This window comes from Chamaea fasciata, unplaced genomic scaffold, assembly GCF_029207755.1.
Source record: "Chamaea fasciata isolate MVZ Bird 193981 ecotype frontalis unplaced genomic scaffold, bChaFas1.0.hap1 SCAF_3, whole genome shotgun sequence".
In the NCBI taxonomy this organism is placed as follows: Eukaryota; Metazoa; Chordata; class Aves; order Passeriformes; family Sylviidae; genus Chamaea; species Chamaea fasciata.
This window is the reverse complement of record NW_027094088.1, coordinates 23,388,917-23,410,776: the sequence shown is the minus strand read 5'-3', so window position 1 is coordinate 23,410,776 and position 21,860 is coordinate 23,388,917. Positions and strand designations below refer to the sequence as shown.

At 36.7% G+C, this 21,860-nt stretch overlaps 1 protein-coding gene across 2 annotated transcripts in view; it reads right to left on the bottom strand.

Moving 5' to 3' along the window:
* The window catches only part of UBR2 (ubiquitin protein ligase E3 component n-recognin 2), a 55,261-nt gene that overhangs the window by 10,427 nt on the left and 22,974 nt on the right, over positions 1-21,860 (bottom strand). For both annotated transcript variants that reach the window (XM_066178364.1, XM_066178363.1), the window contains exons 12-37: positions 21,271-21,434; positions 21,077-21,176; positions 20,431-20,559; positions 19,490-19,673; positions 18,385-18,446; positions 17,499-17,609; positions 15,170-15,235; positions 13,758-13,880; positions 13,354-13,417; positions 12,937-13,061; positions 11,595-11,647; positions 11,231-11,333; positions 10,612-10,660; positions 10,020-10,174; positions 7,983-8,085; positions 7,184-7,293; positions 6,873-6,953; positions 5,948-6,129; positions 5,076-5,275; positions 4,111-4,204; positions 2,415-2,576; positions 1,981-2,078; positions 1,672-1,744; positions 713-861; positions 569-624; positions 46-142 (exon numbers count right to left, since the gene is read on the bottom strand). In XM_066178364.1, coding sequence (XP_066034461.1) covers positions 46-142; positions 569-624; positions 713-861; positions 1,672-1,744; positions 1,981-2,078; positions 2,415-2,576; positions 4,111-4,204; positions 5,076-5,275; positions 5,948-6,129; positions 6,873-6,953; positions 7,184-7,293; positions 7,983-8,085; positions 10,020-10,174; positions 10,612-10,660; positions 11,231-11,333; positions 11,595-11,647; positions 12,937-13,061; positions 13,354-13,417; positions 13,758-13,880; positions 15,170-15,235; positions 17,499-17,609; positions 18,385-18,446; positions 19,490-19,673; positions 20,431-20,559; positions 21,077-21,176; positions 21,271-21,434 — 2,893 coding nt within the window. The remainder of the gene's footprint in view (positions 1-45; positions 143-568; positions 625-712; positions 862-1,671; positions 1,745-1,980; positions 2,079-2,414; positions 2,577-4,110; positions 4,205-5,075; positions 5,276-5,947; positions 6,130-6,872; positions 6,954-7,183; positions 7,294-7,982; positions 8,086-10,019; positions 10,175-10,611; positions 10,661-11,230; positions 11,334-11,594; positions 11,648-12,936; positions 13,062-13,353; positions 13,418-13,757; positions 13,881-15,169; positions 15,236-17,498; positions 17,610-18,384; positions 18,447-19,489; positions 19,674-20,430; positions 20,560-21,076; positions 21,177-21,270; positions 21,435-21,860) is intronic.

Below are 21,860 nucleotides of genomic sequence, written 5' to 3'. Positions count from 1 at the left end.
CATGTGTATCTTCACAAAAAAAACCAGCATAAGGTGCAAACTTACATGCTAATAGAGTACAAAAGTGACCCTGTACTGCTGAAAGAGATGAAACTGTCCAGTGAGATGCTGCAAATCTCGTTAGCGATGTAAGGCAGTCATCCTGTCAAAACAAAGAAAAAGAGACACTGCCACAGTTAATGAAGCTCCTCAGCATAAAAAGGTCTTTTGACTTAACAGTATTTTTTTCAGGCCTCTCAACTGCAGTTTATGGGGGCAGTTTCACTGTGTAAGTATACGACAGATACTTATGTTTATGCAAATACCTTTTGGCATTCTTATTTTGACTGTTACCATGAGAAACTGCAGCCTTAATAGCTTATATGTTTATAGGAAAAAAATCGTAACAGTTTTGCTAGATATGATTTTTACATAGTTTAATTATCAGATACAGATCAACTAAACAATAGGGTCCAAAAAATAAAACTATTCAATAACCACAATTTAAAATGTAGATATTCCTCACTAATGAAGCACAAGTCCCTCTTTTTTCCACCAATTCAGAGAGGAATTGCTACTTGTTCCTTACCTGTCGACAAGGTAAATGACCAAATAATGGCTTATCTTCATCAGCTAAAATTCGTTCTGGAGAAAAAAAACCAAAATTCACTGTTGTGAGTTTAACCAAATTCTGAGAATCTCCTATTAAGGAGCCAAATGAGCAGGTCAGTACCTATAGTCTGTATTGTGTAAGCACAGCTGCCCCAGCACATTATAGGTACACGTGGGTCTTCCTCATTTGGATGAACCTTCAAGCCTACTTTGTAAGTTGCCGTACCAAAAGTTGTCAGCATCTCTTTAATGCTCTCAGAATAAGGATTCCTGAAACAAAGAAAACAATATTACTAATTCATTCTTTCCTCCACTGACAGCACAGTACCTCTGATGATAAGCATTCACCCCACAGATGAACAACTGGAGTTTTAAAATTTAAGTGACAACTCCAATATCCTTCTTTGGATCTGGTATTCTGTAACCTCATTTTTTTTGTGACAGATCCCCAATTACTTTTTGATTATCTGTTTGGAACCAATCTCATCTTTAGTGTTAAGAATATCTATTCTTCAAAGACAAAGTCAAGGCTAAATTATAAGAAATACTTGTGACTGAAAGTTAAATCTGTCATCAGCTGGAGTAAGAGTCTTGCATTTTGTGTGCAGTTGGCAGACCAATGTGTGTACCATGTAACAAGTTTTGTTACTTTCTCCTGAAGTGAAGAGAGTGTAGAGCCAAATACAAATAGACCTTTACAGGTGAAATTACATATTAACATTCTCTCCATTTCATAGTCTTCCTGCATGTTTTATATGTTGTGCTGGCTATAATGATGAATCCTTCATCCAGCTACAAGTAGTACCAAACCTAATCTTTCTGCCGTAATTTATATAACTGTAGCATGTTTCTGCACAACGACTTAGCACATTCACTTTGGAAATTCTACTGAATTACGTAGAACTTCTGGGCTGGGCTTCATTGTCGTCATCATCATCATAATATTGGCTTTTCTAATTAAAGCAAAATTCATATACTTGCCCTAATTAATAAGACCATCTGGCACAGGAATTATGTTCTATTTTTACATCATGATTTTATGATGAATTTTTAATGATTTGTTAATATGTAAATACATACTTCAGCTTGAAATCTGGTCTAAATCCTTCAGGTAATTGCAGTTGATCCATTTTTTCTGAATGACCAGAATGGCCTGTACAAACAAAAAGTAATAAATCACTGATTATTCACCTATATGTAATTTCTACATTATAGAAAGGTGCAGAAGTAGAATGTGAAATTCTATCACCAGAAACTGAAATCCCAAGCTGTTCTTGCCACTTATGCCATCATCCCTCGACTCCATAGTGGCAGAACCGAAGTGCTTGGTCTCTTCCATGAATATTATAACATTTTCACATACAAATATACAGATTTCTTCAGACTTACTAGCACAGTCTTCATTTCGAAGTAAATGCAGGGCTTTTACTTGCTGGGATATTGTTTTGATCCACTGAGTTAGGTTTGGTTGTCCTGAAAAGTCTAACCTGTGAAAAAAAATCCCCCAAACAACCAGTTAAAAACAAACAATCTGTAGACAGAATTAGTATTTCATACACATTCCAACATCATTCATCTGTTTTCTCAATGGGGTCGTTCTCTGCTGCCTATGCATTTTTCTACATTCAGCTCTTTTTCTGCAGGTCCTATTCTTTCCTAATACACAATAACAAAGTAAAATCCATAAACCAAAATAAGCAGGCAATCCAGATGAGTTCATCAAAACAGAAGACAACAAACATCCAGGAAGGACTTCAGGGGTGTAGCTGGTTTGGCATCTTGTTTTCTCACATTTATTGAGGACATTTATAAACCAAACTGACCTGTTAAACAAAACTCTCGGTGGAGGAAGCAGAGGAATTACAGTGTTGCTTAAGCATTCACAAAGTGGGCAAAGGAATTCACCATTTTCTACATCATAACTCGTGTGTACTCGTAATCTTTGCTGTCTTCGTTGCTCTTTTGCTTGGACTGCATCAAAATACCTTTAGAAAAGTGCAAGAAATTTGTGGCAAATTATTATTACTTGAATATAGAAATTAAAAAATTCTCAGGAGGACACAGTTTTGTCTTTCCCCAAATATAGATAAGAGTATTATCAGAAGGAAAAACCTCTACCCTGTGACTGAGAAAGCATTAGTGCTTTTGGCGGCCATAATCTACCCTAAGGTGCTGAAGTTCATAGGCTGTTAAAATCATGGTTAAGTCTGAACATTACATTTAAGGAGAAAGGCGAAGAGGTAGAGAGAAAGTTGAAGCATTAAAAAACCAAAATCAAATCAACAAACAAAAAAACCCAAACAAAACAAAACACCACAAGCAAACAAAGCACTCCCCATCCCCAAAAACACTAAGAAACAAAAAACTAAACAAAAACAACAACAACAACAACAAGCAAAAAAAACCCCCACCCAAACCAAACCAAAAAACCCAACTCATTTTTACATAAATTATCTAGGAAGATGCCATGAGCATTATCCTTGGGTGTTTTCTATTACAGGCAACAACCAAAACAGCAGCAGCCAAAAAAACTGCTGTCTGAACCCTCCATGAAAAAAGAACTGAATTCACTGCTTTACTAAATGTTGCTGCTATTCCAGAAGCCTCTGATGTGGTTTAAAGCATGCCCAGTGATGACCCTAAAATGATCTGAATACAGGCACCTAAGGGCATTTCCAGGAGATTATGGCAACCACAAAGGACTGTACACGAGCTACACAAGAAGATTAAAAACCTATCTTCAGTGAGCAGTGACATCAAAGACCACAAATGAAACCTGTGAGTGTTAATAGCCACAGAATCTCTGGGAGCTCCTAACACTCTTCAGACACAAGGCAGAATATGAAATTCGGCACTTCAGAAGCCATGCCAAGGAGCAAAGCAAGGGCCTAATCGAAGTCAGAGGCACAAATGGTTTGAATTGTCACGTGGCGTTAGCACCACACAGCACTAAGCATGTTTATATGCCTCCAAAAAAAATCAAAGAATAAAAAAATAAATGCAAAAGGCTTTATTAAAATGCTCAGAAACAAAGGATAAAATTGAGTTTATGTTGAAGATGAACTTGAACTAGTTCACTGATGTTTCTACTTCAAGTTAAACCTGTTGGAGGAATTAAGAGTGCAAGGGATGCATTGCCATTTAAAACGTCAGTAGAGAGGAGAAGAAGCAGCAAAAGCATGTCTAGCAATGAACTGCAAAAAACCCAAAAATCTGAGCTCCAGATATATGTGCACTACAGGGAATTATGCAATGGGATAAACAAGGAACAGGAATGAAGCTGCCATCTATGGCTTTGAACTCTTCTTTACCAAGAGGACAGTAAGTGTAAAATTATTTTGAGTATGTTTACAGCATTTGATTTTTACTCCTTTATTTCCAACAGAAAGTTGTTTTAATCACTTCCTGAAATTTCTTTTCAAGTTTACTACATGGTAGGAATTTTGCCATTAAAATTAGTGCCATTAGGCAAACTGATAACACGTTATTTGAACTAGAAACTTAAATAAAGCCTTTTACCTTTGCCAACACTGAGCATGCATAATATGTCCACAGCTACCCGTGTGTGTTCCACATGACAGATCTGGGTGCATGAATAAGGGGTCATACTTTTCTGTATTTAAAAGAAAAAAAAAGAAAAAAAAAAACAAATAAAACCCACTTTGAAATAAACATTTATCAAAAGACTTAATGGCAGATTAATGTTGCCACATTTGCATTATTATTTAACCTTATCACAGAAGTGTAGTTCATCTGATGAGGCATAAAACACATTACTGATCCATAACAACCTAAACTGTTTAAATTATTTGTAAGAATCACTTTACTTGAGTCTATGTACTGTACTTAAAGGCTTCAAACCAAGCTTCCAGAGGTGTTGGGCCCTAGTACAGGTCCCCAAGATCAACCTGCAGTTTTGATGGTTCAGCACCATCAAACAATGAGCTCAAGGACATCAATCTTCAGGGTCAGAGTGCAAAACAATTCAGTGCAAAGATTTCTATGTGTTTACACATCCAGAATCCAGAGAAACCTTTGCAACAATGCCCCTGCTCACTGATCTGTTTCACAAAGTACCTAAACCCAAGAGTTTTTTATTATCACTAAGAGGCATTTCTGATGATATAACTGAGAGGAAGAAAATGCACATCTTGTGCTTTTAAAGCACTACATTAACACCTCCTCTCTCTGATGTTACAGGCATGGTTGAAGAACAAACACTTCTGATTTTAAGGGTTTTTTCAACAGTTATAAATAATTTGTCACAAATAAATGGCATGAGCTCAATGTTCTCGGTAATTTACATTATTCAGCACACACATTTCTACCTCACCAAAAATATGGGAGTTTTGCCACTGATTACAACGAAGCTATTCACAAACATAAGACGGCTATGTCACTGATTCAGATGAAAAAATGCTGTTGTCACAGTAACCCCAATATTCTTTAATATTTAAGACAACTATGAAGAGTTAGTTACTTACCAGGATCTGGGGTAATTTTGTTTCTGTTTTTAGACAACACAGTTGATCGCTGAATAAATGCTGCCAAGACCATGGCCCTGCTGTCCACTTTAACTTCTTGCTCCTCCTGGCACAATATACACATAACAACCTGTCTGGGTTCAGCTACTCTAGTTTGCTCTGGACCCAATGCTGTGAGTTTTGCATCTGAAATTACAGGGCTAGAATATTCAAAGAATATTAGTGAGCAAATTATTTGAAAAACATTGTAATTCAGATCATGATTTAAGCGTGTCTATTGAGTTTCTTAAATTTATGATAAATGCTCTCTGACAAAAAATAGCTTTGGCATTTATATAGCAATTCCTATGTGCCCAGAAGTTGCATGTATTTTCCAGAAAAAATTCATAACCCTCCCAGCAGTATAACCCACTCCAGTTTAACACAGAAACTGAACATGCAGCCCTCCATCATAACCATCTCTTAAGTGTCTAATATTTGAAAACACTCTCCACTTCCCCACAAAATCATTAGCATTCTTTAATTCATATTTCCAACTACCAAGCAGATTTTCTTCCAGATCTTCAACAGACATATAATCAGCTATTTCCAATTTACTATGTTTAATAGCGTGGTCTCTTCAGTATTATTAATAATTTACTGGCTGAATTTGTAGGAAAAATTATTTGCCTGTTTGTGTTTATATTTATCCCACAATTCTGACAGAGAAGGGGTGGGAAGCGTTCCATTTACTGCTGATTTTTTGTCTCAGAAACTAATGAACAGTTTTCCAGCAAGATCGAAAAAAAAAAAAAGAGCTTTTAAAAGAGGTAACACAGGACAAGCTGATGCAAAGATTAATGAGAAAAAAAATTTGAACAAGGGGCCTTTACCTATTTTCATGGTCTCCAGAAGTTGAAGTATCCAGCTCCTCCAGAGTTTGCTGAAAGAGCTCTTTGTTCTCATTAATGAAGTGCCGCTGCATCTCGGACATCTGGGCCATAATCTTCTCGCGGCGCAGTCGGGCAATCTCAGCTTTGCGCTTCCTTTCCGCTTTGTCCTTATCGCGTGAACTCTGAAATTTTGTTATAACAGATTATTTACTTTAGCTACTGCTGTGTGTACCTTGTACTAACCTCCAACCAACCAAAATCTCATAAAAGACAAAAGAAAAGTCTACCAAAGAGTTATTTTGTGCCCTCTGTTCTTTAGCTTGTGTTCAATGTCAGGAAGAACTGCAGATCTAGAAGGGGAACCTCCTCCCCTCAACCTTTAACTACATTTTATATTCCTCTTCCCTTTAAGCATTCATAGGATAAAAGGATAAGAGAGTGACACGTCTCATCTCTGGGGCTGCTCTCCCTCCACAGCAGCTGCATTCCTGATTGCACTACAGTGCTCCAATGTGTGTGTGCAGTGCCTGGGATGTCATGTTGAGCTACATACATTGGCAGAGCTTATCTGGAATGACCTGCATGGTAACAATATATAGATAACCATTTCTTTTAGCAACTTTCTGTGGAGTCTGAAATGATGGGAACAGCAGAAACATTCGATGCTGTGATTGTAATACAGACAGTTCTATGGAGTAGAAGTGCAAAAAAATTGGAGACTACAATATATGAAAAAAGAAAAACAGCTTAGGGACTTTACCAATATGTTCTTCAAATAAATGAGTTTGATCTATAAACTATGACACACATTTTCAGAAGTCACTGATGTTTCCCATGTTTGATTAAGAGCTGCAATTAAAAATCTAGTCCTTTGCTAGTCACCACCCAGACCTGTTCCAGGTCAGCTGTTACAGATTGCTTTTACCTCCTCCATAATATTTCCTTCTGTCTCAGTCACAGGACTTGAAGAAGAGCTTTCTCTTAGCTTTTTAATAGTATTAAATGCCTGTTAAAAAAAAAAAAAAAAAAAAAAAAGGCTTTAATTTGTTTGGGACATAAGAACGTAACTGTATACACTACAATCCTGACTATACAATGTGCAGGATTGGAATCCAGAAGAGTAAAACTAAGTACAACAAATCCACATGAGAAATACAGAAATCATCCCAATGTAATTAGGAGAGTTTCAAAAATCTTATTTCCATGATTTTCAGTGGTAATATAAAATACATTTACCTTCAATATCCACCTGATCATGTCCTTGTGCACTTCCAGATGAGGTGCATTTTGCAGTGTTTCTAGCATAGCTAGTATGCTGGGGGAGTTATTGGGTGCTTCTCCTGGTTCTGAGAGAACAATTACAGTGAGAATTGATTATACCATTACTGGCAAGTTAATCACTCATTAACATTAAAAACAAGAAACCCTAATGCTTGTTCAGCAACTGAAGACTTCCCTCAACAAATAGGCACAATATGTAACTTTTCGTTCTCCCCCACTGCAAACCTTTTCATTAATAACTTCTAAATCCTGAAAAGTTTTGCTCACAGACTATATTTTCTTACAAAAGAAATGCACTGTATATGCTCCCTGGCTGGTTTCTTGGGAACCCCCAATATTTAATTTTCCACTACTTTAAATGGAACTTTCAGGTGTTAGCAAAAGCAGAGGCATTACTCAGACAATACAAAGGAGAGTCAAGATTAAAAGACTGTTTAAGAACGCAACTATGATTTTTGCAATTGCATCTGATCCCAGGCAGCAATCTTCATTCAGGAGACACTTAAAGGTAGTAAGAAGCAGATCTAGAGGGAATTATTCAACTTCTGGATTTCTCCTCTGGAAAATACCTTTAGTATTGTACCAGCATAGTTCTACACATGTAGAAAGCATTTATCTGTAGTCAACTTGATAACATTTTGAGGGATAAACAAATACACTCTTCTGGTAAACATTGTTTCAGAAGAATGACATATGAGATCTTGGCATTTTTAGTTATTTCAAATTTGCTCTACATTTGAAAAGAAATACATACTTGATATTTTCTGAGTGAAGGTAAATGTTACAACATTCTCCTCACTGAGATTCTCCAGATGTTGTTTTTCTTCTTGCAATGCCATTCCAATCAAATGCAAAACCTAGGTAAAAATTACAACTTTTAGTTCTTTTCTTACGTAATTCATATAATCTTGTTATATAGTTTGAGTAATTCATTAAGAAACAGGAAAGCCATATAATACAATTATATATTACAAACAGATTTGAAGTTATTTTTATATCCAGAATTCCAAAGCTCCATTACACAGGAGCAACAGTGTTTGAAACTTTGCCACATCAAACCCACATTAAACACTTGCCTCTTTCTGTTTGCTGTCCTGACTAGTGAGTGAGAAGTCAGTTCTTCCTATCTTTCTGCTGACCCCCTGCATGTACCCCCTGCTTCTTCTCTGGACAGAAGAAGCACAAAGCAGACTTTAAGTCCTTTTTATACACAAAGTTTAGCGACAAAAAATTAAAACCTTTGAGTTAAATTTATTCTCTCTAGAAACACATTTTAAATGTTAGGTCAGTGAAGAGCTGTAGTCTCCTTGAACTTAAAAAATGTAATTACCCTACTTAGCACTATGATAGTCTGAATGGCATTTTGAAGCTGAGATACTTCATTCTTCAGTGGCAAACTGTCATGTTGCATCAGGCAATTTGCAACCCTATACAAATTAGCAGGATGCTCCAGACATAAAGGTTTACTGGTGCCTGGAATCAACATGACACCATGTAAGGAAAGGATAATCACCTGAAAATTTGTAACAGAACTGGAACATAACAGAGCAAGTATCTACAGAAAAAGTGGCAGAATCTGATGAGAGTCTTGAAATTTTTTAAAATTTGTTTTAATAAACAACTTTAATAAGTTAATTTCTCCTCAGTCTATCACATCTATTTAACAAGATCTCACTAGATATGGGCCACCTCTTGCAGATGTCTCATATCCGCCTTTGCAAATGCTTCTGAGACAAAAGTGGTTGACTTGGGAAAGATGCAGTACAACTCCCTTGCACCATCACAGAGAAATGCCACAAGTTTCTGAGCAAGTGATAGGTCCGTAATGAATTTCAAGGTTTTGAGAATGGCTGAACACATTTTAGTTCAGTCCAAAAAAAAAAAAAAAAACAAATCCCAACCGATTTATTTTATCCAAAGTTACTCCAAAACCTAGCATTGTTACATTACCTAAATACAACAACGTTGTTGTGATTTAGAATACCAATATATTGTCCCATTTTCCACATTTTTTGTGTTATACAGAACTGCTTATGTTAATTTAAACTTATCTGCAAAAGGTAATATACACTCAGTAAGACTGGATGTCAAAAAATTAACCCCGTTTCAAAACTGGGGGGTTTTTTTGCAAAATGTTATTTTAAAACCCATCAATATTTTTTTAAGTTTGGAGTTGGACCCTAAACCAACAACCCTGCCCAATATAAACAGTCCCTGGATGGCAGCTCACTACTCATCTCTGCACACCCCAGAAAATGACAATCCTGACACCAAAATCTACAATAATCCTCCAGGTTTCTAAAGATCATTATAAATCACAAAGAACAAACAGCTCGGTTACATTTTCCAAGGCAGATACATTTTCAAGTTAGAAAATTCTTTTGTGCACCTTCATGGTTTTCTCCTAAAGTGATTTAGCATAAACTGAAAATAAGCAAAGGAACATCAAGAAAAAAAAATCAATTTCTCTCTAACATGCAACAATTAATGGGTTCTCTACTACAAAAAATATTACTGCCACTGATTCAAGCAGAATTCTTCCCTCTCATGTGCATCCCATTAGAAATTTACCTAATGGGATTTTACATTCACTTTTAAAAATAAAATTGCATCAGAGACAGAGGGGTTTCCCAAGTTTTGCATATCAGGAAATGCCACTTACATCTCATTGACAGTATTCTGGATATTTCAGACACCAAGTAAACAACTCAAATCTCTAATATCATATTAAAATGCTCTGAGGAACATTCCTCCATTAGCATAAGCATTAGTTCAAATAAAAACCCCATACCCTTTGCAGCATGGACTCTGACCAGGCATAGCCATTGTGCTCCACTGCCCACTGCAGTATAGTGCCCATAATGCACAGCATGACATCAGACTGCAGGATATTCACCAGGCTGGCAAAAAGTGGGCAGAAAGGAGGAAGAGCTGGCGGTGGAAGTGCTGAAAGGGAAATTGACGCGTTTGATATTTCTCCAAAATTTGCAACACCCATTTAAAATGTCTGATTTAACAGATCAACCCATGGCAGCGGGTTGGAACCAGATGACCTTTATGCTTTCTTCCAACCCAAACCCTTCTATGACCCTAAGGCAGAACACAGCTGCTCAACAAACAGTCAGAATACAGTTACCAACACAGGCTGCACCATTCAACATGGCTTGTGTGTAACAGAAAAGCCAAAGGAATAAGCTCTTCAGAAGCCTGCTTCCATGACAAATCAGATCCCTGACTATAGCCAGGGAGACATAAGGGAAATTGCCTCATTTCTAACCAACTTCTACTCTAGCCCTGGAACTGGCTGTTCGTCTAAATGTCAGGGCAATACACAGCTTGATTTGTGATTCCCTCTTCTCCCATCTCCTGTCAAAAATAAATACCTGTATCTTCTCTGTTCTGTCTTTTCAGCTTTCTCTGTGCTTCCTCTGCCTGAAATAGAAGAACAATGCCAGGATTACTCAAAATCTGTACCAATATAAAACTAATAAAAAAAGCGTTCATGCTTTACTACATTGTTACTGTTTTTTCCCAGCCTTAAATAAACATGAAAGCTTTCATGTCTTTTCAGTTTGTCTTATGTTCTACTCGTAAAGTAGGGCATGCAACTTCAAAATTAATCTTTCCTCTTGAGCCAGCCTGGATTCTTCTCCTAGCATAAAACCGTAAGGCAAGTTTGAGCTAAAATGGCAATTTCCAAAAGGTAAGGGAAAATACAGATTGTTTTAAATACTTTCAGTAAAATAAGATCCAAGGGAACCCACAGACAAGCTCCTGAATTCCCACTGGTTTCAACAGCTTTGTATAGGGCACAGGATGCAGTGGCACAGAAATCACTGCAAAAACCTGGCCGAATTTTGTTAACATTCTCAAATATCCAGCTGGTAATACTTCTTCACAAAAGCAAGCTTTGGAAAAAGGCGAACAAACAAACAAACAAACAAAAAAAAACCCAAACAAAAAGGCACAGAATAAACCCCAGGAAGTTAAACTACTAGTTACCTTTGATTGCTCTGCCCTTGAAAAGTGATAGAAATACAGATTGAAGTTCTTGGCACATTCTGGTTTTAATTCATACAGCCCTCTGCCTGTTAATCCAGGTTTTCTATAAAAAAACAAAGCAAACAAAACACTTTATGCCAACTGGTTCTTAACATCTGAGAGCAAATAGTTAACTAGAACAACTAACAAACACAGCCTAACAGGCATTCTAGAAATTAGGTAAGTAACAGTATTAAGAATTCTGCACATGATTAAAGCCATGGGAAATCACCATGACTCAGCCCTCTTTCTTTCATTCTCTCATTTTCACTAATTTAGACATTCCATTTCTAAAGCTGAATCATTAGAATAAAGGGAAACATACTTGAAACATGCCACTTCTTCAATCACACTTTCCATCCCTGTCTCTCTGTTCTCCTACATGGAGTGAAAAGGCAAGACAGTGTGTTACTGGAGTTCTTGAAATAAACACATTCAAATATCATACAATACTAGAGTAAGCATGCAAAATGAATGCAGTACAAAGTCATTTTACTGACACTCGGGAGAGTACTAAACTACATAACATGAAAATACATTCAGGAATTCCATCTCTGCAAAAGGTACTTTGAGAAAGTCATGCCATTCTAAGTGCTTCATTTGTACTGCTTTTCTCGGTCATAATAAACTCAGATGTAACAGTAGCAGAAGAAAAACTCTAAGTTAGCTTACTCAGCACATTTTTACAATACACAGCCAGGATTTCTAATTTCTAGGTCTTTAAATTGAAATAAATACTGGAAAGCTAAAAAGATCAGTTACTGAAAAATGTTCAAAAAACCACAAAAGGCAGCATGAGACATCAGCTCAAATATGTAACACCACTTCATGTACTAATTCTCTTTTAATATTCCTATCCCCTTCTTCCAATACATATTCATAGCAGTTACCAGGCCAGGGAAAAGTATTTAGGACTGACAATACAATTTAGAACTCCAGCTTATATCAAACTTGCATTTTCATGCAACCCTAAATTATTCTTAAATAATTTTAAAATTTGACTTTTCAAATTGTTTCAGTTTAAAATATTTAGAAAAAAAGAAAAGTATTTCATAATTCACCATTAAAATTATTACCAGTGCAGTCAAACATAAACTTTGGGATTTTGACTGTCTTTAGAAATAATTTTTAGAAGATTGCTTCAAAAATATTAAAAGGAGAAAGGAAAGCAAGCTTCGGCTGTCCTACAGAAGTACTTATAATAGAATTCAGATAAATTATTCTGTTCATGTAAATGAAGCATTTATGTTACACAAGTCATAATACAGTGTTTGAGTCCACGTCCTTTCACTTATTGTTAGGCTTTAAAATATAACAGCTTTCATTTCTGGATAGTTCTAACAACCCACTTCCATACATCTAATTCAGGGTGTACAAGCAGCCTGCAGAGACTGCTGGGCAGATGGCCTGATTAGAAACAGTATTAAATACAGAAAGGAGCTGAAGAAACTCTCAGATTCCTGCCTCTTTCATATCTTGTTCCTTCTTTGCCTCTTTACTACCTTTGCCACGAGAACTATTAACCTGTACTCATGCTAACCTTGCTCTTAGCATAATCATGCTGCTCTCACTCCACATTAAGTGACATGAACTTACACAAGACAATTTTTCAGCAATCAGCCTTAAAAAGTGGAAGCTGATTCTCCCCTCCACACCCAGTTACTTACATCTTCAGGGAGGGCCTTTACCAATTCACTGTGAGCCATTGGCCTGATGCTCAGCTGATGGATGATCTCTCTCTTGATTTCATCTGTTGCATTGACCTGTCCTATTCCAGGGCTGAACCTTTCACCTGTAGAAATAAAATACAAGGGGGTTTTTTTTGGATTTTAAACATTTTTTAATCTTTACCTCTAAATTAAAGGCTGGAAAATAAGGAGCCTTCTGAAATCTTGTGTTCACCCACCAGTGTTCAAAAATTCATTACATTGATCTAAGCTAGTTTCAGGGCTTTTCTCCTAGGAAAGAAGTCAGAGCTCCAGGAAATTCACAACAGGACTGAACGTGAGACAGCAATAAAAAATTGTGCAGACCATTAAAGAGGCCTAAATTTAAAAAGTTAATTAAATATATTCTGAACTTACCAACAATCATTATAATGAGGTATAGCATCTCTTCTATAAGAGTGTTATTTTGTTGAACAACATCCTGAAGTAAAATAATAAAAAAAATTACATTTTTCAATAATTATTCCATATGCTGAAAATACTTTTTCAGTGATTCGAAACATTGCCTGTTTTCACCCTTAGTATTCTCAAACTCAGCTATGCTAAAACAGTCATAAATGCAAAAATTATGCAACATTTTCTGACGTTTACCATTTTGACAGGTAAAACCACTTATGCATACTTCAAACTGGCCAAATGAAATTAAAATATGATAGGTTTTGCTTTTTTATCAAGAAATAGCTCTGTCTCAGTACAACAGCATCTGATACACTTTGAAAAACAAGACTGAAGATTTTCTATTGCAGCAGTGCATAAAATACCTTGTTAGTATTCTCTGTGCTAAATCTTTTGCCATAGTCTGGAGTACTAAATATCTGATAGAGCTCAAAGCGACTCAGCATTATCATCAGGAAGTGATTTGGATCCATCATAGACACACCTGTCTATTAAAGAAAAAAAAGATGATAAAGACAAAACAGATTGGGTGTTATCATAGCATGTTTGTATATTTATATATGATGTTCACTGTATATTCTTTATAAAATTAATCCCACTCTCAACCCTATGAATGAAGACTTAATATTTAAGCTTACTCTCTTAGGACGCCAAAAACCAAACTGTAAGCCCATTTGACAAGCAGAATCCTATGCTTTATCAAGAATTTCTGATGCCCTTTTAAGGGCATCATGCAAAATATTCAGGGTTACTCCTTCTATTTTAAGCAGTCTAAACAAACTCCAGTGAAAGATTTTTGTTTGGTTGTTTTTATCGCTAAAATTTTGTTCCTGCAGGCTTATCTTCTAGCAGGCCTAATATTACTTAGTATATACCACTGAAGATCTTAACAACAAATTCCAATCCTCTAAAGATTGTACAGCAAAGCTTCCAAAACCTTCTTGGAGCGAAAAATATCAAAGTTTCAAAGCAGAACAAACACTGACTTTCAGAGATTTCAGTTTCTGAAATCTACTGGCTGAAGTTTTTTCTGTCTATTAAACAAGGTATCTAAGTTTGCCAATTACAAGTATTTGTTGTTAGTTTACTATTGCTAATGGGACCATCTTTAAAACAGAATAAATTTCTAAGGAAGTTATAGGATATCTATTGAAATGGGCAGCTGAAAATGGTAATTAAAAATCAATAGCAGATCAAGCCTCACAGAAATAGGTCTGAAAGCAGAAGTAACTTGGGGCACGTTTATCCTATTGGGTATTGCTAACTCTAGCCAAGATTTGAGGGACTTTCTGAGGAAGTATTTTGCTGTCCAGGTGAACTATGCACCCCAAGCTGTGAAATTTTAGATTATATTGCTATCAATGGAGAAGCATTGCATCCGTGACAGAATAGACTGCCACATATGCAAAATCTCTTCTGAAGGGGAAAAACAAAAACATCAACACATTCACTGAGTACATTTCTGACAATAGGCAGATCATGCAACTGCCAGTACAGCGCAACCCATTAGTTAAAATATTACATTCTTGAAGATGTGGCATATATACACTAAACAGAAAATCCTGCACTTTTCAAACTGTAGCTAAAAAACAAGTATTACAACAATAGTTACTTCCTTTAAAAATTATTCCATAATTATGTAGATGAAATAAGAAAATTGAAGTCTTTTCACAAAAAAAAAGCCTTTTTTCCTTAAAAAGCATCTGATTAAGATAGAAGTAAACACAAAGACATCCTGAAAATACTTGAAAAAATGCAAACTGGTATACATGGTTACCTGAAGCATTACTATGTCCTTGTCGAACATCTCCCTCCTGCACTTCACATTATGATAGTAATAGATCTGAAAAAAAAAATAAACCAAAACACCACACCACAATCATTAACAAATATATTAATAATATTTCATCTAAAATTATCTTACTTCTGTAAAAAATAAACTTTGCTATACTGTGTTCAAAACAAAAAAATTAATCTGTAATTTGAAAAAAATTACACAATTATATCTGTATGCAAAAAGCTTTTTATAAAGCACAAGACAAGCATAGCTGCTGGCTGGGTTGTAGTGATGCAATGTCTGGATTGCATAAATTTACAAGCAAAAATCTTTTTGACCTCTTTAGCTTATGTTTTAATATATTTGTTTAGCAATTAACTGTTTGAAATTCACAGGAGAGAAAGCCCTTGCAGTTGGAGAAATGTTTTTCTTTTCTCCATGAATTGCTCTTTAATCATTTGAGATACCATCTTTCAGGAATTGCCAGTCAGCAAAATGTTAATATTGTGACAGAGCTATACTTAACCCAAACCATCCCAGGAGGAATTCAACAGGACTGAGCCAGGCAGCAGCAACACCGCAACTACTGCATGACACTGAAAGGTGGGAAAGCTCGATCCTACCACAATCAAGGAAAAATAAATAGGGCTGACAAGTTTCTGCTTAGGCCTGGAAACAAACTTCAGCATGCTAAAGTCTCCTCTAGACACATACCATTTCCACCAGAATTACATGAAGACAGCTAGGCATGCCTTCCCTTTCTTCCCTATCCTAATAATCCACAGATATAAATGCCCATTCCTATTATCTGGGAAAGATCCAAAAGGAGCTGGCTGAACATGAGCTCTCCTCACAGCCAAAGTAAAGAGAAAGGAGTTGCAGACTGTGGGAGTTACATTATCTCAACTAAACCAAGCTCTTAACTTCAAGATCCTGACAACCAGAGGAAATTAACACTTATTTCACTACCAAAAGCTATGCTGAAATTCCAGATTTGATGTGTGTCCACAGCACCACGGGCACTGCTATAATTGTACATAACTAAAGCTCTTTTTGCTGTAATGACAACAAGGACACCGCCTTATGAAGATCCTTCAAGAGTCAAGAAGTGTCAGAACATAATTTATTTGAGCAATTTAATTCAGTCTCCTAGTAAATATACATTGCAATTATCTAACGGAGATGAGGGCTGATGGGACTGAAGGAATTTTCTTGCAAATATATCAAGTTAACACCTCACAGAATTAAACCCTATTCCTGTTGTAATATAAGTCTTGCTGAGAAAATCACTTGAGACAACCACCCTGGTGGGTGGTACTGACACCACAGTACCCATTTTATAGCTGTTATGCTTGAAACACCTAATTTATACAAACACTGAGAACATATGTTTAGAGATGAAAGGAGCCAGTCTCCAGAAGTTTAAGAGCTGAAAGCCAAAAATCACTTAGCTCTACACTGCTTCTAAAGCTTCTGAGGGGGTCTTCGAATTTCAGTTACTTTATAAATACAAATAGCCATGATACCATAACGTTGCATATTTTTGTATCTGAGACAGTTTTATGTGGAGGTGATGAATGCATTACCACAGATGAGCAGACCTAATCTGCACTTCCAACTGTTGCTGCACAGTACACAGTAAATAAGCTAGGAGTCATTAACTGCATTAATGGGGTTAAAACTCTAAAACTCTACACAGCGAGCACCAAGTTCAGTGGTGACTGCAGCAGCCTGAAACAAAAAAGCAACCTCTGACTAAAAAAAATCAAAGACCAGTTTAAAGGCAAAAATACTCAAATGATGCCAGTGCTGATAAAAACGCCTACCTCACATTGCCTTCCATGAGACAGACATAAGTAATATATCAAATCCATACAGGAAAAAATGTTTTGCGGTCTGAAAGACCAAGAGCTTCCTCCGTACTCAGCACTGGTGAGGTCCCACCTTGAGTCCAGTTGTGGGCCCTTCACTTCAAGAAATACATGGAGGTTCTTCCAGGCAACCAGCAACAGGACAAGAGAACAAAGCCTCAGGCTGTGTCAGGGGAGGTTCAGGTTCAACATTAGGAAGAATTTGTTCATGGAAAGGGTTGTTAAAAATTGAAATGGACTGCCCAGGGAGGTGTTGGAGTCACTGCCCCTGGCGGTGTTCAAGAGCTGACTGGACATGGCCCTTAGTGCTGTGGTCTAGCTCACAAGGTGGTGTTTGGCCAAGGGTTGGACTCCATGATCCCGGAAGTCTTGTTCAACCTAACTGGTTCTGTTATTCAGTGAAATTACCCTGAGGGAGTCATCAGGAAAGAGTGATTCTACAGCTCCTGTGCACTTACCTGATTAACAAGAGAGAAACCATTCCTCCTCCACATCCCTGCATGCACTTGGGCACACAGGACCAGGCATCGTAGAGGATGTTCTATTAACATGGGTGGGCTAAGTTCACTCTGCAGTAAGAAAATGCAATATTTTGATGCATATACAGAAAATAAAAGAAAATGGGACTGAAATGAAGGAGGATGCTATTTGTGATCATTAAAATATTTGGGCACTACAAAAGACAAGCAAATCCAGCACAAAAGTTAAATGAGCCTATTCACAATCTTTCAAATCATTCATTGTTAATCACCCTTACATTCTGTCTTTGCTCCACACAACTACTGCCCGAGGGCTTTAGTTTATTCCTAAAGACAGCAGCTTTTATACTTTAAAACATCAACACCAGCAATTTAATAACACTGTAACATCATTTCTTTCATTCAAAGGTTAAGTACTACTTCTTTCCAAAGACACTGAGATTTCTTCTCCCAGTTAGGTTTTATCCTCTTTTATTTTACATTTTTTGACTACCCCTTAAAGAAACAGCCTATCAGTAAGAACAGGCAGAAAGCAAGAAACAGCTGGGGAAGAAAGTTAGAACCCAGCTCAAGGAGAAGGAATCAGATCCTGCCTGGGGTTCCTAAAAGTAGTTTCTACTACAGAAAGGAGGTTATGCAACCTGAGTCTTTGTTACTTTAGCGAGCAATACTGATCATCTATGCTCATGAAGATCTGGATATTAATCTTTTAAGAGGCAATTTTATGTATGAAAGATATTCTCTCTGAGTAGAATTCATAGTACAAAGGTCCTTTGCTTTACTTGATAATATCCTACACTTACGTGACCAATTTCACATTCAGCATTAATTATATTTAATGAATATACTACATTTAATTACATACCAGGGGCAGCAGCTCTGGAAACTTATATGCCACTTCAGTTTTACTCAGCAAAACATGCAAGCCTACATAAAGACATGAAAAAACCATACAGAATATTACATACAATATTTTATGTAATTCAAAGAGGATAAAAAAGGTCATCTAATTTACTCTTGGACCATTGTCTGGACACAGCTACAAGTCTGCAAATTTATCACCCTGGAGCTACACAGCTATTTCCTGAAGAAACATGTCATAAAGAATACATTTTAAGAGAACTGAAGTGTTCCCATTGTAATTGTATAAAGCTTGCAGTACAAGTGAGATTTTTGCCTTTTTTTTTTGACTCTGTCATGTCCCCACAGTGAGAGCCAAGAGTCCTTGGTCTGTCAGGATAAACGAGCAACAGCAGACAACTCCTCCCTTTTATCAGTCCTTGTGGGGGTTTATAAAATACCTCAGGAACTAGAATAAGGCCCCTACAAAACATATGAAGGTTTTCTGGTTTGCTTTCTATTGAAGTTACAAGGACTTTGCTCAATAATTCAAATATTTAAAGCTATTTGACACTGAGCTGCATGGCACTTTACCTAAGAATTACCTTTTTCACTTTGTTATTTGTGAATTTATTTTTATCACGTTCTTTCTGATTCTGTAAACTAAAATTCACAAAGCTTTTTTCAACACAACTGCTGAACAAGATAGACACAATATGAAGAGAAAGGCACAGCTCAATTTTCTGGTGACACATCTGTTTGATAAATCTGTTCTCTAACAGAATGTTGATTAGTCTATTCAATCTGACAGCTAAACATATTCCAAAACAGTCAACCACAGTCCATATTTTGTCGCAGTTCTTTTGCATCACTCAAGTGGCAAAAGCAGCAGTAGCTGCCTATAATACAAATCCAGAGACATGAGACAACCTCCCCCAGCCTGAATGATAACGAGTTCTCTGGTTCTTGAGAACATCTGGCCTAGAAGCTACCAAACAGCTAGGAAATGGCCAAAATTCATCCTATTCAGGCCTTAAACAATGCTTGTGTGTGTCTTCATGTACACACAAACACAAATCACATCTATAGAACATTTCTCATTTCCTGAAATATTTTTCAACTGTTCATACCTGCAAGTAAACGAGAAACTGGGAGATGAATGCTAACTTTTTCCTGAGAAACGCAGTATCTGATGGTCTCAACTGAATGTCCACACATACTGAGGACAATAGGCTGCTCTCCATCAGTAAACCCACTATGACACTGCATCAACACAGTCAGGCATTTCTTGTAAGCTTCAATCAAGACTTTCTCCTGAAAGAAAGATTGCAGTTTACAGAGATTATGAAAAAAACACAGCTCTGAAAAATAATACAGACAATGTAAAAAAGACCCCAAAGGGTTTGTGATGTTTAACAACTGTCCTGCAAAATTAAGATAAGGAATCCAACAAAAGAGCCAAATAAAGGACAGCACAAACTGCAAAACTCATACTGGTATGTCTGATTAGAAAAATACCCACTAGGATGTTGCTTGGGTTTGGGGTTTTTTTGTAACTGATGTGATGGTAACTTTCTGAGCAATGATCATGCTCGGCTAGTAAAACCTGCACATTAACTACCAGTAACAGATTAAAGCCAGCCTGAATGTTCAGGTATTCCAGGATCACTTATTCCACAGCCATATTTTACCATGCTCAAGTTCTGAAATCCTAAAACTTGAAACACTTACGGGGCAGAAACACGACTTAAAATCAAGCAGTATTTGGTAGATCCAGGGCCTACTCCTCCATTCCCTCCTCTCTGAGAATTATAACCTGATAGCGTTGTGATAATCACAATCTTCAGATGTGTGACAAAATTCACTGCAGTATTTGTAAAAGGCTTGGTCACATTCTTATGAATTGGTCAGTACAAACCACACTTGTGTTTAAATACAGAAAAGATTTGCATTTGCTCATAGAAGATGTCCCTGGCTTATGATAAAGTTTAGGTCAATTTTTACATGTCTTAATATTTGGGTTTTATCCCTCTTCACACAGGAAAACAATTCTGAAGGAATTAATCCTTACGTCTAATGCACACCAGTCCTGCATCATTGAAATAACAAGTGTTAATTTCATCTGCAGTGTAAATGCTGCTTCCCACTCCGGTTCCATTTCAATGTGTTGTCCTACTTGACGGGTTATTGGATCCATGCCCTAGAACAAGAAGAATTATACATTTCAACAATGTATCACTGAAATACACTGGCAGCAGTAGCAGAGGTGTGAGACAGTGGTTAGGTATCCTTATAAACATATTCTTGCTGCAACAGGTAAAAAGAACCTTGGGGGAATGAAAGAGAATGGAACCACAAGAGTCTATTTATGTGTCAGGAACAATTTATTCCTCAACACAAGGAGCAACTCTGCTGACAGACACTTGAGATGAACCAGATTTTGCTCACAGAATTAATTGGCTTGTCCGCCTCTACAAGTGCAAGATACGCCCCAAATAATACTTCTTGTTTCGAACTGCTCTTAATTTTTATTGTCCTCTACAACAAAATTTTAAAAAGTGAGGCGAGATGTTTTAGGAAAACGCAGTGGCTCCAAAAGTGATACAGCACTGAAGTTCTACAATGAAGAGTAGATTAAACTCCTTCTATTTGGACATCATAATAGCTAACTTCCTGCTGAAATTTTGCCAAATTTTGTAATTTACAGATTTACATACCTGCATACATTTGAGTAATTCTAAGAAGGCATCAAAACCCTCCAGGAACTTGCGTCGCAAGTCATCTGACCACTCCGTTGGCTTACTTATCAACACGTACCTGGGGAGATCAGAGAGACGCAAGTGTTCATTTTAGATTTCTCTTTTTTTAAACTCCTCAATTTCTCAAATCAACACATAGTTAATATACTTACTTGAGATCCAAAATAAGGCTCTGGACACGCCTGAATTTGAAAGCCTGCAGAGCAGTGTAACGTTCAAACTGAAACCTGCCTTGGATGTCACGGTGCCTTAAGTGGTCCATGAAAGTTTTGATGATAGTGGTCATGAGATTCTCTTCTGTTATTAGCATTCGAGCCTATTCCAAAGTACATTGAAATTTGCTGTAATTAACAGACACAGCTAACAACATTTTCACACTGCACCATGAAGTTTATAAAATACATTAATTTTTTTTATCCAAAATAATAACATCAATAATTAGAACACGGAAAAGCACTCTTTTCACAGAATCACAGAAGACAAAAAAAAGGAATCTAGTCAAAAATTATCATAAGCCAGATTTCTTTTTTCAGATCCTTTCTGTACAGAAGTCTGTCTATGGTAAGGCTCCTGCTAACCTATGTAATTATGGCACAAGACACATTATTATGTGTCTTACAATTAACTTGTAGCTTCCTCTAAGTATGTGTTGTCTCCTCTCAGATGGTTTGAGCCCCTTAGGGGAGTGACAGCTCTTCTGTTTTCTGTTTACAAACTGTCAAAAGCTGTGGTGAGCAGAGCA